Raw genomic sequence first — 15,287 nt, 5'->3', positions numbered from 1 at the left:
GGGAGAGGGGGGGAGGTTTAGCGGTCTTTAGTAGTTGAAGAGCCGGGTAACGGTTGAAGTTGTGCGATATTGGTGCGGTAGAATTTGGAAGGGGGAAAAAGCTTTTGGGGGGGGGGTGGGATGGGGGCACTGGGATGATTTTAAATGAACTGCGAGGCGGGTGGGTCGGGAAACCAGCGCAGTATTAAAACGTGCTGCTCTGCCCAGGCGTGTACGCTGGGGCGGTGGGTAACGGGCGGACACTGTACGGCGCAAAGGGGAGATGGACGACGGGGATGTATATGTATATCCATTGGTGGAAGTTATGGAGAGGTACAACACGTTGAGGGAGAGGAGAGGGATGAGAGGTCGACGGAGGTACCTTAACGTAGGTAGGTACCTGACAGTATGTATCGGTCGCGTGGATGTACGTGCGAGGTAAGCCGGTACCTTAGGTACCCAAGACAGCCCGGTACCGCCCCGAGAGGAGCCAACGGGACAGGTACCTGTACACTTGTAACCGCCTCGACGTTCCAAGTCCTTCCGGTTCGACTCACTCCCCCCTGGGGAGAGGGGAGCGACAAGCTGGGGGGGCCGCCCTGCCTTACAGATTCTCTCCTTAGTGTGGGGGGGGGCGCCAGTGGGTGGTCAGGAAGGGCCTGGGGGAGTTGGAACCCTGGAAGCCCAGTCCGGCGCAGAGGGAGTCAATTCCGCACCTGTACATGGTACACGGTACACGGTATATGGTATACGGTACACGATACATGGTACATACCTACCTCTTTCCGCGCCCTCCTCCCGTCAGGGCACCTCAGGCAGGCCGGGCTACCTGTAGTTGGTTGGCTGCGCTGCCTATGGCTGGCTGGACGGTCAGGGGGGTCTTGGTCTCTTTGGGGGCCCCTCGCAACACCCACCCTACCTACTACCTTAGGCACCTACCTACTTATGAGGTAGAGGCAGGTATGTATGGGGTCCACGACGGAGATATCTACATATGAGTAGGTAGGCTATACAACATGGCAGCAGGTTAGATACGCGGTTTTAAGGTAATTCCCTTCCCGAGGGATACATTTGGCTCAATATATATATGTGTGTGTGTGTGTGTGTGTGTGTGTGTGTGTGTGTGTGTGTAGTGTGTTATGTGTGCGTACGTGTATGTGTTCTACGCCTATATTATATTCTATACCTACCTCCTAGGAACTTACCCCCTACGGCAGCACCTATGTTGTGCGAGCATGCCCACCCACACAGACACCAAGCAGGTTACCCAGGTTGGGTGCCTAACCTCCTCGCGCACCTACGCATATGAGTATTCGTCGATGTGCATACGTACCTAAGATGCTGCCGACGCAGTGCGCTCTACCTTACGTACCTCCCTGCTGGAACATACTGGGGGGGCTCGACGAAACGTCAACAAGGGGAACGTGGAGGCCACGGTTTAAAAAACCTTCTCTCCACCGAACGATTTTCGCCAGGGGCGGGGGAAGAGGAGGCGGAGAGGAGGCGGAACAAAGTTTAGGGAGACATTAGCAACCGGTGCCATGGGAAACTATGGGGGATGGGAATTACTATTAGTATTACAAAGATTTGGGATTAGAATTCGGATTCCCCCAGGCTTGCGAACCTACGACGTTAGATAGCATCTAACCGGCCTATCATCGTACCATCTGGACGTAGTATTTGCGCACTCAGGTTCTGCGCACACCGTGCACAGTATAGCACCTGGAGATTCCCGCGCCCGTCCAGCGTTCTGAGCGGTCTGGATCTCTGCTGTTGGATATTCTGCCTCTCCTATACTGCAACCTCGAGCTATCTTACCTTGGGCTTCCCTGCCTGCCTATACATCCTATTATATATAGAAATATATGTGTGTGTATGCCTACGCCTACATACAACCACATATGTATGCATATGCGCACGTATATATGTACACACATCTGCACATCCATACCTACCTGAGATGCCCAAGGCATGGCCGATTCTCCTTCTCCCCGCCTCTCGCACCATGTACGGGGGCGTGTACGCACAGAAGATGGTGTATGAGATTATTGCTCGTGCCAAGGTCAGAGGATTGATGTGGCCATGTGCTGTTAGGACTCCCCCTTCTGGGAGTACGACCTCGCACCTAAGTAAGGCGTTTATGAGTAGGGGGTGAATACGGAGCAGAATAAGAACCTCCCCCCGCCCCTCCTCCCCACAACCATCCCAAAAAAGAAAGAAAAAAAAAAAACGAAAAGTCTACCTAGGAGGGGTGAGATTAGCAAATGAGCCGTCAGCCACGAATCGTCCCCGTCGAACGCACCACATGTTTTCTTCTTCTCTGTTCCATGCAAATGATACCTCATCCCTCCAGCGGTGTGCTCCGTGGCTGAGTATCGCAAGATGATTGATGGACTGGCACCACCACGTCTTGCTCATCTCTGCTTTTACCAAGCTATGTACGTAAGTATGCACATGCGAACAGATCCCTTCTCCCCCTCCGCTGTGGTCGCCCACAAGAAAATGTTTCGTTCCTCCCTCCTCGTCGATTCCGAGGCACCTCGCCGGGGGAGAAGACGGCACTCCTCGTGTTATCGGGAATACTGGATATAAGCGCATGTGCCGCAAGCAAATTCCGCCTCGACGGATCAGTAGACCATCGTACCAAGCTCATGCTATCCTCCCTCATCTCACTAGCCTCATGTAAGTCACCCACCTGGCTCGCCTGGGTAGCGGCATAGTACGACCGAGATGTGGGGGGAGGAGAGGGCGGCTGTGCGGCAACGGCCGACTCGTAGGTCTCTTCCTAAATAAATAAATCAAAAATACGTACAAACCTCGGGCTCGTCGACGCATCCTCGCATGAACACCGCCTCGTTTCCCGTCGCTCTTTTTCGGCGCTCTTCTTTTCCTTCCGGCACGCCTGGGTGGCATACCACGTACTACAGAGAGGGCAGGCCAAGTAAGGGCCGGTTTCTCGCCAAACCCGCCGAGCGCTATTCATAGAGAGAAGGGAGGGGGGGGGGCGAGGGACGGAGGGAGGTCGCTACGTACATAGAATGCTACCACATTATGTGAGCCTCCTTTTGTTTGTTTCCTGCGCTATCCCCCAACGCCAGGGCCACTTAAATGACGCCTTGTCCGGAGGATGGGAAAGGAAGGGCAAGAGAAAAAAGAGGCGACCCACGATAATAGACAATATGGAGAATGTGGGGCCGAGCTCGGCCGCATTCCAGGAAGCAGCAGCAGCATTCTCCAGGGCATCTTCTAATTAATAGGTACCGCTGAGCAGGTTAAGTAGGTACCTACCTACCTGTAAGTCCGTAGTAGCGGCTCGTGGCGGTACCTACCTCTGCCTAAGGTACTACTGCTAGGTCGTAGTAGTAGTGCCTAGGTTAGGTCCCTCCCTCAGGGTTGGTGCTAAAGCGATCCGTCGCGTGCGCTACGTAGATAAGGATGCTCAGCACTCCTAAGAGGTAGGTAGGTATCCTGTCATCGTCGACTCGGCAAGTACAACATCTTCGCCTGGGAAGCAGAAAACGGGCCAGACGGGGCCTGTGATAAGTGGGCTGCTGATAAGTGGACCGCCAGGTTGCGCACTAGAATTCTGAACGGAACGCGAGACGCTGACATAAGAAGCAGGTCGTATCTCGAGCCAGCTTGACAGCTTGGTAAGACGGCTAGACTCTCTCTCAGCTCAGCGCCTGCGTGCCCGCTAGCCAACCAGCAGTCTCTGCGATAGCTGAGTCTTGGATCACGGTAGCACGGCAGCGCCTGTATTGGAGCATTCGAGTAGGTAGGCACCTACGAACGAACAGGACGGGCTCGGCCGGGGGGGGAGCCATCGGATGGGAAAGAGACGTATGTAGATAGGAACGCCGGGCCTGGTCGTCGTACATTCTCCTCTCTTCTGCTCTAGCCTCCTCGTCCAGATTTAACCCCGGAGTACGCTGCCACAGTTGGCTGGGGCTAAGCCTATCATAGCCCCGGAGGCTCTCCCCACAGGTTATCTCTCTTACCTTGGCGCCGTCGACAATACGCGTATTTTATCTTTTTATCGATGGCCTTTCCTGGCACGCCGAGCGCTGCACTCCCTGACTCCGTTAGATCCGCCCCGGCTATGCTACCTATCATCTCACAAGACCAATATATCTACCAGGGTTGGCGAGCAGTGAGACAAGACCTGATAGCATTTACCAGGGAAATGTCACCATCAGATCACCAGCTTGAGACATGCTTCGAAGGGGGGCAGATGACGATACCGTCCGACACGTGCTGAAGACGACTGACATCGAGGCGAACGCGCGATCCACGCCTCCCGGTTTCTGGGGAGGATTCGTCAGAAACCATACGTTGGCGCGAGAAAAGGGGTACTTTCGCATCCGGAGTTCCTCGGTAAGGAGCTGAGAGGCAGAGAGACAGAGAGAGTAAGTATGGATGCATGACGCCCTCCCATCCCCCGTATCCTTTACCGAAACCCCAGTCCATGCCAAGCCTTGCCAAAGCGTGGGGGTTTTCAGGACGAGACCAGCGAGAAGGAGCCTTAAGCGACGGATGTACATTTATTTCGCCAGTCGAGGAACACACTCTCCCGCACGCCCCGTCTCCCTATGTCTTTGGCATGGGAATGGAAATACCTGTGCGTGCCTAACCGCATCACGACTTATTGGCCGCCTTGTAACTGGCGAGGGAAGTAAGTATGTGTTGAGAGAGCAGAGGGCTGCGGACGCCCGTTCAATAGGTAGCCCTTAGGCAGAAGACCCGCGTCCTTGCAATCAGTTGTATGATATGTCATTTTCAATTTGCTTGTAACAGGTGGCCCACAACAAGCTGTTAGGTAACTCACCCGGCCTCCCCCTTGAGACAGCCACCACGGCGTTCCGGGGCGGGCCTGCCAATGCTGGGCAAAATACTAGCCCGAGAGATTAACCCACGAGACGTTGTGCCATCCTCGGTGGCGTGGTGCTGGCTAGCCTCGAGGAGTAACAAAGCGACAATCCGAAGCGAAGAGACGAGCAGACTATTAGGGGGAGGGGTTTCAGTCCGGGGAAAGGCGGGATCGGCGTCGAGACCAAATCCACTTTACCCTGGGGATACAGCCTCAACTCGCGACCGTTTGGCCAGCGCCGGGGGTTCCCACCCCGGATTGTGGGATGAACGCTGAGGATACGAAAGCCACGTACTACGTAGTAGGCATGCATGTGTATATGTATGTGTATGTGCTCAAGTATGTACGTATGTAAGTTATGGGCCAACAACAGCTGATGAGGTGTACATACGATATCAGGGCGAAGCCATAAGAGAGGGAGAGAGAAGAAGAATCACCTTATTACTGAGACTAGAATGGAGACGCCAATGCCAAACTCTCGCCATTTTGGGTAGCTTCTTAGATGGAAACCCTCCCCACCAAGATAACACACTCTTTACCCCTCTACGGTCGTCCAGGGGGGTCTGAGGCCCACAGATACGCAGGATACCTAGGTATGTGATAATCGTGCACGCCTCTTGTGTCAGTGTGTGGAGGTGCTCTTTCAGGGTTTCGTGGTGCTCCCAGAGATTACTCACACACGAGCGATGGCCTGCTCATTCGCTCATTTTCCTAAACAGGAATACCGAGCCGCCATTCTCCCCGTCTCCCTCCCTCTCCCCCTCCCTTTCGCTCCTCATGATCGCGCAAAGGAAACGCTGCCGTTGCCAAGTCTGTCCGGAATCCGGGGCACCCGCCGGTACAGAAGATTCACGTAGCAGGCGGACAGGAACAAGAAGCGTGTATGAGTATGCGTACGCCTGTATTCCTTGCGTAGAGAATGTCCATCGTCTAACATGCATACGGAAGACAATGTAATAACCATCGAGCACACGGGTGTCTAAAGCAAACATCTCGATTCCTTCACCTACCATGCCCGCAGAGACCATAAACCTGCCTACCACAACATACACAAGCATACAAACGTGCACGCAAGAGGTAATATATATAAGATATATGTATCATGGACTAAGTAGAAGCAGGTTGCTCCTATCGACCTGCCTGCACACCGATATGTAATGCAGGCCGCCGTCTGCAACAGCATTCCTTCGCAATCTAATATTGTGTCTACGATGGGGCAACGATATTCCCCGAACGTCTTGGCTCATGTGATGTGATAGCAATTCACTTATGCCTATCACCATAGACATGAAGTTGTCTTGCCCTACGTGCGTATATGTATGTATGTGGCATGGCAGTTGTGTTTGTATTCCCCTTCCCCCTCCCACAACATGTTGGTAGATAACATATGGCACATCTGATGAGTGCCAGACTTTCGCGCGCGCGGCATGCAATACAGCTTGCTGTCACGACGTGCATGGGGCCTCGGGAAACAGCCGTGTCGTCCTCGCGGGATGGCTGGTCGACGTGTAGGCGCAACCCCTCCCCCCGCCCCAGGTCTCAAAATGTGTGTATAGTCACGCTCTGTACCTTGGGGTTGACAACGGAGCTCTTGCGGTTTTCAGGTATGCGTGGCTCCTCGCGCCGGCGAGCGGGGAGCTCTCACGCCTCCGCCTCCGCGAGAGCTCTCTCCGCACTTACTATCTGGGCTGGCGAGCCTAGAGGCCCATGGTAGACGGCCAAAATAAAGCGAACGCCAGTAAACGCACATAGGGTCCAGCACCGCCTTGGCAAGGCGAGATGTAATCAACGAACGAACGAGCTTCCTGTCAATCGGGCCATCCTCTGCCGTTTAATTCGGACCTAAGGTGCCCTGCTACTGCTACGTAGCACGCGCAAGAGAGAAAATCGTCCTCCCCCTCCCCCTCCCCCTCCTCCCCTCGACCTCGTGGCACGCTACGAGTCGGGCAGGTTGCACTAGACGACACATACTGTGCCAGGTTCAGGTTCGTGTTGGGCAGATAGCCGGTAGTGGTAACAGTGTTGGTGGTTGCGCGTCGCTTACCAGGGGGGGGAATCGAAAGCGCGAGACAAGAAGAAAGGAGAGGAAGAAAAAAAAAAAGGACGGTAAACGCCAACTCGTGGAAATATCACGGCCCAAGCAACAAATAATCCGGCCTTGGCTAGTCATGATTGCACTCGCGGAGCGACTTCTATCACGTATGCAAACGACAGAGCCGGAAATAGTGTCGCGGAATTTGCTCGACCGTATCGGTTATAGCATAAAGCTTGTGATATTTCTCTGTGGGGGTCCCAGTCTTCCCTCCCCTCCCCCCTTGAGACCTTGCCCCGTCTCTTTAGGGGGCTCCATCTTTTTTGGGATCGTGAACCAGGGTGCCTTGTGGGTTAAATCCCATCGTTCCCAGGTTTCTCGCCTTCGGTCGTTCCGAAGTCATCCGAGGTATGTCCTTTTCGTTCCGCTGCCCTTTAACCCGAGAGGCAAACCACCACCCCCCCCCTCCCCAAAGGTTGATAGCTGCCTGAGAAGGCTCTTGACTCGTGAATTCAAACGCGTCATAGGATCGGGAAGCTCTAACGCGATTCGCAAAACCCGGCACACACGCCAATAGTGGACGCGAATATGCACTCCGGGGTTGTCCAGGCGCGCGGCTTCGAGCATTGACATTGGGGAAAGGGAGTGGAGAGAGAGGATCTCGCCCCGGTTCGAGCATCATTTGCCAGCGTCCCCTTCCTTTATCAATGCTGACTCAGGAATGCCGTTCCTTTTCCCCGAGGAAGACTGACGCTGGAGCCGCGGATATTGGCATCACCTTGTCCATGCCCCCCCGTCCCTCCCCCCCAGGACCCGATTCCGAGTTGAAACTTTTCCCCGACACGAGACGTACACGTACCTGCAGCAATCCCCTGTTCGCGATCTGGGAGAGGGCAGACTCTACGAAGGGGTTAGATGCGAGCCAATGACGAGACGCTCCTAGCTCTCCGCATTGCGCAAACCGACGAGCCTCATCAATGCGAAAACACCTCCTGATGATCGGTTTAGGAGGAAGCTCTCTCCGTGGTATCCGGTAGGTCGGTACGGCCCCTTTCCCCGGCTCAATCGTCTGGGCTGTACGTGCGGCAGGCATTGATGCAAGCCGAAATTGGCCTAGAATCTGTGTTCCGAATTGTGTTGAGATGAAATTTGTCTCTCGATGCCACGCTCTCTCTCCTCGCTACCCTCGACGGCCTGGCGGGATTTCTCACACACAGCAAGGTTCGCGTTGGAGCCGGCATCCCAGCGCCTCCTCCCCCAGCTGAGCCAGGAGGACCAGGTCGCCGAAAGCCGGGACAGATCGCCAGAGCAAATATCGCCGTAACGCACTAGATCGGGAAGCATCTCGGCAGCTGAACAGCTAGTCGAGCTGCCTAACCTAGTAGGCACATAGTATGGGGTATGAGCATCGCGTTCCGAGGGCTTATCAGAAGGATTCGCCGGCAAGATACGCGCACCCGCACTAGGCATGATAAGAGATACGGAAGAAGGGCTAGGTTTTTTTTTCTTTCTTTCCTCTGCTTTTCAGCCTCTGGACGTCCGGACTATAGGACGGACGGACCATGATACCGACCATGGTACCGACCGGGCACGTATGGGGCTATCGGTGGGAAGCGCTGTGTTGACGCCGTCTAGTAATTAGCAATAGAGCCGAGCCGAGATTGTGGTGGCTCTGTTTAGCTTATCCGACTGAAGAGTTGGCCGGGACGAACACGTGGTCAATCAGGGCCGCTCAGTGGAATGGGCCAAGGTCTGGTCCGCCTGCGGCGACGCGAAAAAAAAAAAAACAGGTCCGTTTCGAGGCCGTGCCACCTCGTATCCATTCTTCCCAAACTTCGCAGGCTTAGCGAAGAACAGGAGAAATGAACATGCGTGTGCATACCTACCTAGATAGTAGCCCGGGTTATGCGACACCTACGAACGGGATGGCATCATTTGCATCATCTGCCTGCTAGCACATAACGACACGTGCCTGTCGAGACGGAGGCACCTATGAAGCCGCGAGTTAGCGATAGCCTACCTCCCTAACTTCGGACTCCTTTTCGCGCCGGGGCCATTGCCCAATTTCGCGCCATCGGCACGTACGAAGGGGTCTCTGAGAAAATGGAGGTGCCTGGTATTTTATGCCGTAAATGTTACGCGCAACAAGTGGTCCTGGGAAAAGGACCGGAATTGACAATTGCATGCATAGCTGCTGTCATACCCGCCAAGACCGAAGACTTGCGGGCATGCATTGTTTCCTTTGCGTTTCTTCTTGTTCCCATGTGCCAACAAACCCGCAGGCCGTGGTTCTGGAAGATGGCGTGCTCCGCCAGCCCGACACCTGGCTGCTAGGTTGCCTCATATTTTCAGGCCTATGAGTATAATAGTCACGATTCTGCAATTGTGACCGTTATAAGCCTGAAGATATGAAATGTGCAGGGTAAAGGGTGCGTATAGTGTGTCTCGGCAGACAATGATGAGGATGAAGGGAGAGCAAGCCCGAGGCTAGGTACCTCCTAGACCCGAGAGTTTTGCTTGCTTGTATGTACATAGTACCTGCTTATCGGTCCTTGTACTTGCCTCCGGTGCATAGGAGGCACCTACAGGTAGTGGAGGGTACGCCTACCCTATGTAGAAATGGCCACACGTCTACGTTAGCGGGCAGAGCACACCTAGGTACCTATTCTATGCTCGTGGGCAATCTTTATGTAAATTAGGAACTACCTACCTAGGTACCTCCTACCTCTAGGAGGTATGTAAATACCTGGTAGCTTAGGTACTTATTTTCCACCGCGATGAGAACCCCGCGTCACGTGCGACAACTGCCGGCACGGAAGACGTTGGGGTAGCTTTGGGGGGGGAAGGGGGGAACTGATCAGCACAGATCTGCAGGCTGCCGCTTACCAGAGTAAGTAAATGAGGCTCAAACCTGCTGAAATTAGAAATGAAACCCCAATCTCCAACTGTTAGCCGGAACGACCTAACAATCCAACACACACACACACGCACACTCTCTTTCCCTGTGCCTATCTCGCTATCTCTCCGAGCCCTCCCTTCTCCTCTCTAGCTTCATCGCCCCGTACTTCGCTGTCAGAAGAAGGAAAAAACCCACAGAAAAGAAAGAAAGCAAAGGCGAAAGGGGAAGGGGAAGAGAAAGGGAGGAAAACAAGGAGAGAAACCGGAGAAACACACAGGTTGGCCGGAAAAGCCAAGCACACAATCCAGCCAGCGACCTGCCATCATTCTACTTGGCTCCACTTGGCAGTACACAAAGCACTTACTAAGGGCCTCTTCTCCTCTCTCCTCCAGATTATTATCATGGACTATCGATCCATCCGCGGCAAAGACATATCGAGCTTGGATCTGGCCTCGACCCGTGAGTGAGCGAGAGGGGTAACCCCCCTATCGCGTGTCGATAGCTGCTGATTCTCTCGCTCTAGACCGGCTGCCTACCGTTTCGGCGGCGCAGGCTCTGGAGCATCTCGGCACCGATCCTCGGCGCTTCATCTCGACGAGTCTTGGCGCTCTCGATCGAGCCCTCAACGATGTTGTCAGCCGTGGAGAACACGCCTTATCCAGTCCCGGTGGTTTTCAGAAGGGCCAAGTCGTAGAAATCTGGGGTCCTCCAGGCTCTGGCAAGACCACGTTTGGGTAGGAGTCTACCCTTGAGGATCCCCGTCCCGCCTTGCCCTATCTCCTACATTCTAGATGTTTACGTCGACGACCACAGGATTCAACTCACGGCAAACGCCCTCCGTCGGGGCGATAAGGTTGTGTGGGTAGGTTCGTGCTGCTTCAGCTGCCCCCCGTCCAGTATCCGGCCGCGGATCTGGATATGTTCCGTTTTACGTGTCACCAAGTCATTGATGCGGTTTACAGACGGGTTCCACCCGCTATTCCCCAGCAGGCTGCGTGAGGTGATCGAGGCTGCTCAGGATTCGCCCGACGAGATAGCTGCATCGCTCTCGATAACGGAGCAAACCGACAATCTGCTCCATTTTCGGACGCCCACTCTAGCCCATCTCATCGGGCTTCTATGCAAGCCTGCTGCGACGACGATCCCCAGCGGCACCTCGCTCGTCGTGGTTGATACGCTGTCTAGCTTAGTGAATTACGCCTTTCCCCGGAATTTCGAACCGCGGCACGCTCAGAAAGGTAGTATCCCGTAACCGCACCCACACAACGTCCCATGGTTGTTGACCCGTCATCGTGGACAGGCCCAGGACCGTCGGCTAGGCGACTACAGGTCCTACAGTTCGTAATCTCGACACTCCAGAAGCTCGCGGCCGCCAGAGATCTTTGCGTCGTTATCTTGTCGCAATGCGTGACGAAGATGCAACTCGACCACGGTGCCACGCTCACCCCTGCCATTAATGCAGGTTCTTGGGACCAAGGGATCGCTACCCGATTAGTTCTCTTTCGAGACTGGACGATGGAAGGGGGTAAAGTCCACGATTCTCACTTTGTTGGCATCCAGAAACTGAGTGGTAAGGGAGGCATCAGCCAAGTTTTCGCCTTCAATATTCAGGCGGTACGTCAAAAGGTCTGAATTCTCGGGCCGGCCAGTAATGCTGACTCGCGCAGGGCGGTCTCGTCAGCGCCAACTCGGACGGGAGCCAAGTATCCTTACCCTTGTCTCCCAGTCCCGGTCCGAAGCGAAAACTAGGCAATACGGATTTTGAGGTTGCCGACAGCGAGGGCGAAGACTACGGCTGGGAGGAAGATGACGAGTTGGAAATGCCAAGGATGCCACCCCAATGGCAAGGCAGCGAGGATATCCTTCTGGGGCAGGCACAGGACGACGAGGTCCCAACTGACGAGGCTTTGGATGCCCAATCGCTGTAAGGGAGGATGGCACACTCGGCCTCGGGTCTTGCCGGAGACGATGGAAGCGTCTACGGCTGACCGACAGTTGCGGGTCTCACACGGCCTGGCCTATCACGACTACGAGACGCGCACGCTCTCTAAGTCCACACAGGCAGGGGGATATGAGGCTCCACTAAGGCTCGACATCGTCGAGGAGCTATTCCAGTCGGCCAAATATCGGCTCCTTATAATGCCTGGCCGCTCGAGTTTGGTGTCGGCCACCGCCACTCCACATCTCGGCCCTTCACGGTCCAATTCTATTGTGTCGTAGGCTAGTCTGTCATCGCGCTCGAAGCTGCCGAGCGAGACCTTGGTCAGTGAAAGGTATATACCTAATGTGATACGGGTCGGTACTGTGTCAAAATTTTCACTTGCTGACAATAGTCCCCCGCAGTAGGATTGGTATGGTTGTACTTGCAAGATGATGATGTCCCTAGATCGAGCATCGCTTTCTCATTGATAGGGGCACACCTCTCCTAGTACCGCCGAGTTACGCTAGCATGCCGATAACTCGTAGGCCGGGTCTATTGATTGCCTCTGGTCGCTTTTAGGCCGTTCTCCCTGACGAGATAGATGCCCTCCGAGATGAAACGGCCGTGCAGCGACGTCGACCCTGCAAAGGCGATGGCCGACCGTTCGATTTCCTCAGGGTCCCCCAGGAACGGATCTTTAGCCGGTTGCGGCAGCAGCACTGGCCAAGGACCGTTGCATCGCATCACTGCAGCTCCATATGGGATCCTGCCGCTTGGGGGCCCCTATCGAACGACGCCCCGCACTCTATCGCACACTGTCCGAGAAGAATGGCCTGAGAATCCGGGCCATTCCTTTCCTCCCAGCGTTCTGAGTTATCTTGCCCTGCCGACCGCTCCATTGCCACCTAGGACATCAACTACCGCCGAGATCACACCCGGGTCCCTAGCTTGCCACTACGATACTGCGCGAGCTACTGTAACCCGCTCGGCCGGCGGTGGTATTGGCATGGCGGCTAGAACCGCGGTCAGACTTCAGCCGCACGGAAGATCTGTGCAGAATATCTCCAGAGGGGTGGGCGGCGGATAACGACGAATCGGCAGGTAGATAAGGAGATGAGTAGGTAGGTAGGCAGGTAGGGTCGACGAGCACACATACAAAATTCCGAAGGCGAACCGGCGGTCAGACGTCTTTTACCGTGAGCTGTTCGATCCCCGAATGGGTGTATTCTTCGAATGAGCATACCGGCACCCCGAGCGCTAGAAGATATAATTACTACGTATCCGACGGGCGAACCCACTCCCCGGCACTGCACCGCTCCGTACTCACCTTCGGCAGGGCTTGTCGATCATTCGAGGCCTTGGCTAGATTTTCGCGGCTTTGCGTGTAAGAAAGGGAGAGGGACAGAGAGAGTGAGAGAGTGCGTGTGTATGCCTGCGGAGACGGGCCCCCCCTCCCTCTCGTAGAGTGTGCTTGCTGCGACGTGCTTAACAGGCGAACCTGGTTCCACGACAATAACCTGCAGCGGGAATGCAACCGGGGACGCATTACCTGCAGGCCGGCCTGCTTAGCAACACGCTCACCGGTCTGCGGGTGCGGGATGTCCTTCCACAACCCTCGGGATAATTTGCCGTGATCCCTTGGTGTTTCCCTCTGGTCGTCCTCCCTCTTCAACGCGAGCGAGGAGCACGTACCTATCATTTCGCGCCTCCATGATGGTATCTATCTATCTATGTCTTGGTTAATGAAACTCGTACGGTTTGTTTGTCATGATCCTCTCCCACCTTTCCCCCCCTCCTCCCTCCCCCCCGGCCCCGGCTCAAGTCTTACCGGCTCGGTTGCTTCCAACCTATTTCTCCCGCCCGTAACCGCGTAAGGTCTTGGCTCTTGGAGATGTGTTCGCTGGGGAGGGTTCCCTTGGGGAGGGTTTCCTTCGGTAGGACGCGTAGCATAACGCCCGATATAGGACCACCGCCTCATACCGGTGACGATCCCACGGTCGAGTCGAGTCGCGGTCGGGCAGGAATAAACCACAGCAAGGCCACCTCAGGACGGACAGCTCGTTCGCTCGAGATTATTCATGGGCACATCAGATCTACGCATCCTCCCGGGTCTCTGTAACGTTCCGCACGCCTGGCGGCACTGCGATACTGCCGTCTCCAATTACCACGTACGTACGTGTAGTAAGCTTTCTCGATACAGCAGGACGTTCCTCGATGCTCCGGCGGTCTTTTCGCACCCCGTCGGGCAGACATTGGCCTTTTAGGTACCGATGTCTGGATCGGTACGTGACCTATCATCGCGATTTTCGATTGAAAGCGCCGTTCCGTACAACCTCGACTACGGCCGTTCCGTTTTCCAGAGCAATCACATCTCATTTACGAGTCTTCTTTTTCCCTGGTTTCATCCACTGCCCCTCCCCCTCTCCCCCCTCTCGCCCATCGCGGACGCCTTTAAGGGACAGGTAGAGTAAGTGGCATGATGGAGCATTCACATGCTCCCGCAGTCACCGGCCATCGCGGGACTCTCGCGGGATGAGTCCACGAGTGGAAAATTGCCAGTCGCATGATTCCGATTATCATTCGCATGCTGGAGCAAACAGGCTGGAAGGCGGGCACACACCACCGACCCGCGTGTCTAGGTTGTTGGTGCGGACAGCGAGCTCCTGGCGCGGGAGCGCGTGGGGGATGGGCGAATACGTGCGAGTATGCCACTGCCGCTCGAAAGTGCCGAAGGCTACGAGGTTAGGAACAGTGTTGGTAACATGCCATATCCCACCCGGACGGCGATAGAGACGCGCGGTGGGCATCGACCGCACATGTGAGAACGAGCGAATGTTGTATACAGGCACACATACACACACATATACGTACACCCGCACATGTTTGGCTACGGCTCTTCTCGTTGGATGACGGGCGCGGCCTCCCACCCTCTCTGCCCCCCATTCTACGGGCGACAACATGCCGGGTTGCTCCCCCATATAAGAAACATCCCACACTCTCCATATGGGGCGATCCCAGTGAGCGTCGGGGGAAAAGATTTTCTGCGGAGCGGGTATATGCGTATGCCCAACACCAGTTTGGGGATGGGTCCGGGAGTCGGTTGATAGCAGAGGTTGGGGGGTAGAGACAGCCCTACCAGGTAGAACTCTGCAACTGGATACTGTGCGATACGTAGTCTGAGTATAAGAGAAATGCTACAGATACTGAGTTGGTAATTCCTCCGCGGCTAGTTTAACCGGCGTGAACCTGCCCACCCACATTCGCATGCCGCGTAGGAGCCGTCTTTATTCACAGCTTTACGTGAGCAAGTAAGGCGCTTTGGGGGCCGCCGAGGTGAGCGGAGCCTAAACTCGCCCCGAGCCCGTCTCACCTCTGCTGTCCGGGTCCGAGTCGCCGCCCTGCAGCCCTCGCCGTCCTCCCTCCGTCGAAACCCGGCCGTCGAGGGGCGGCCGCGAAGCGCCACGCATATGCCGCCATGCGCGGTTTCAGCCTCCTCGGGCATGCACCCCCTGCTCTTCTGGCCGGAGCATCCGGCCATACCGCGCGCACCTGCACCACCCATCTCTCTTGCCCCCTCCTCCCCTCACAG

At 55.4% G+C, this 15,287-nt stretch overlaps 2 protein-coding genes across 2 annotated transcripts; one reads left to right on the top strand and one right to left on the bottom strand.

Annotated features, from left to right (window-relative positions):
• Positions 1 to 4,004: 4,004 nt before the first annotated feature.
• On the bottom strand, positions 4,005 to 4,702 carry GGS23DRAFT_286402 (uncharacterized protein). Its single transcript, XM_051512604.1, has one exon. It carries the CDS (start codon positions 4,518 to 4,520, stop codon positions 4,152 to 4,154), a length of 369 nt encoding a protein of 122 aa, XP_051375463.1. The 5' UTR covers positions 4,521 to 4,702; the 3' UTR covers positions 4,005 to 4,151.
• A 5,476-nt stretch (positions 4,703 to 10,178) lies between these two features.
• On the top strand, positions 10,179 to 11,409 carry GGS23DRAFT_602993 (P-loop containing nucleoside triphosphate hydrolase protein; the record flags this gene model as incomplete). The annotated part of the gene is made up of 4 exons (XM_051519414.1): positions 10,179 to 10,236; positions 10,301 to 10,511; positions 10,591 to 11,015; positions 11,078 to 11,409. 4 exons carry the CDS (start codon positions 10,179 to 10,181, stop codon positions 11,407 to 11,409), a joined length of 1,026 nt encoding a protein of 341 aa, XP_051375462.1.
• Positions 11,410 to 15,287: the final 3,878 nt, after the last annotated feature.

Source organism: Durotheca rogersii (assembly GCF_024521655.1).
Source record: "Durotheca rogersii strain YMJ 92031201 chromosome Unknown GGS23scaffold_3, whole genome shotgun sequence".
Lineage (NCBI taxonomy): Eukaryota > Fungi > Ascomycota > Sordariomycetes > Xylariales > Xylariaceae > Durotheca > Durotheca rogersii.
The sequence above is the reverse complement of the archived record's forward strand: the minus strand, read 5'-3'. Positions and strand labels throughout refer to the sequence as shown.

Bases quoted from the DNA above. Each gene is read 5' to 3' on its own strand.
- GGS23DRAFT_286402 (XM_051512604.1), bottom strand. From the start codon at position 4,520: ATGTACATCCGTCGCTTAAGGCTCCTTCTCGCTGGTCTCGTCCTGAAA.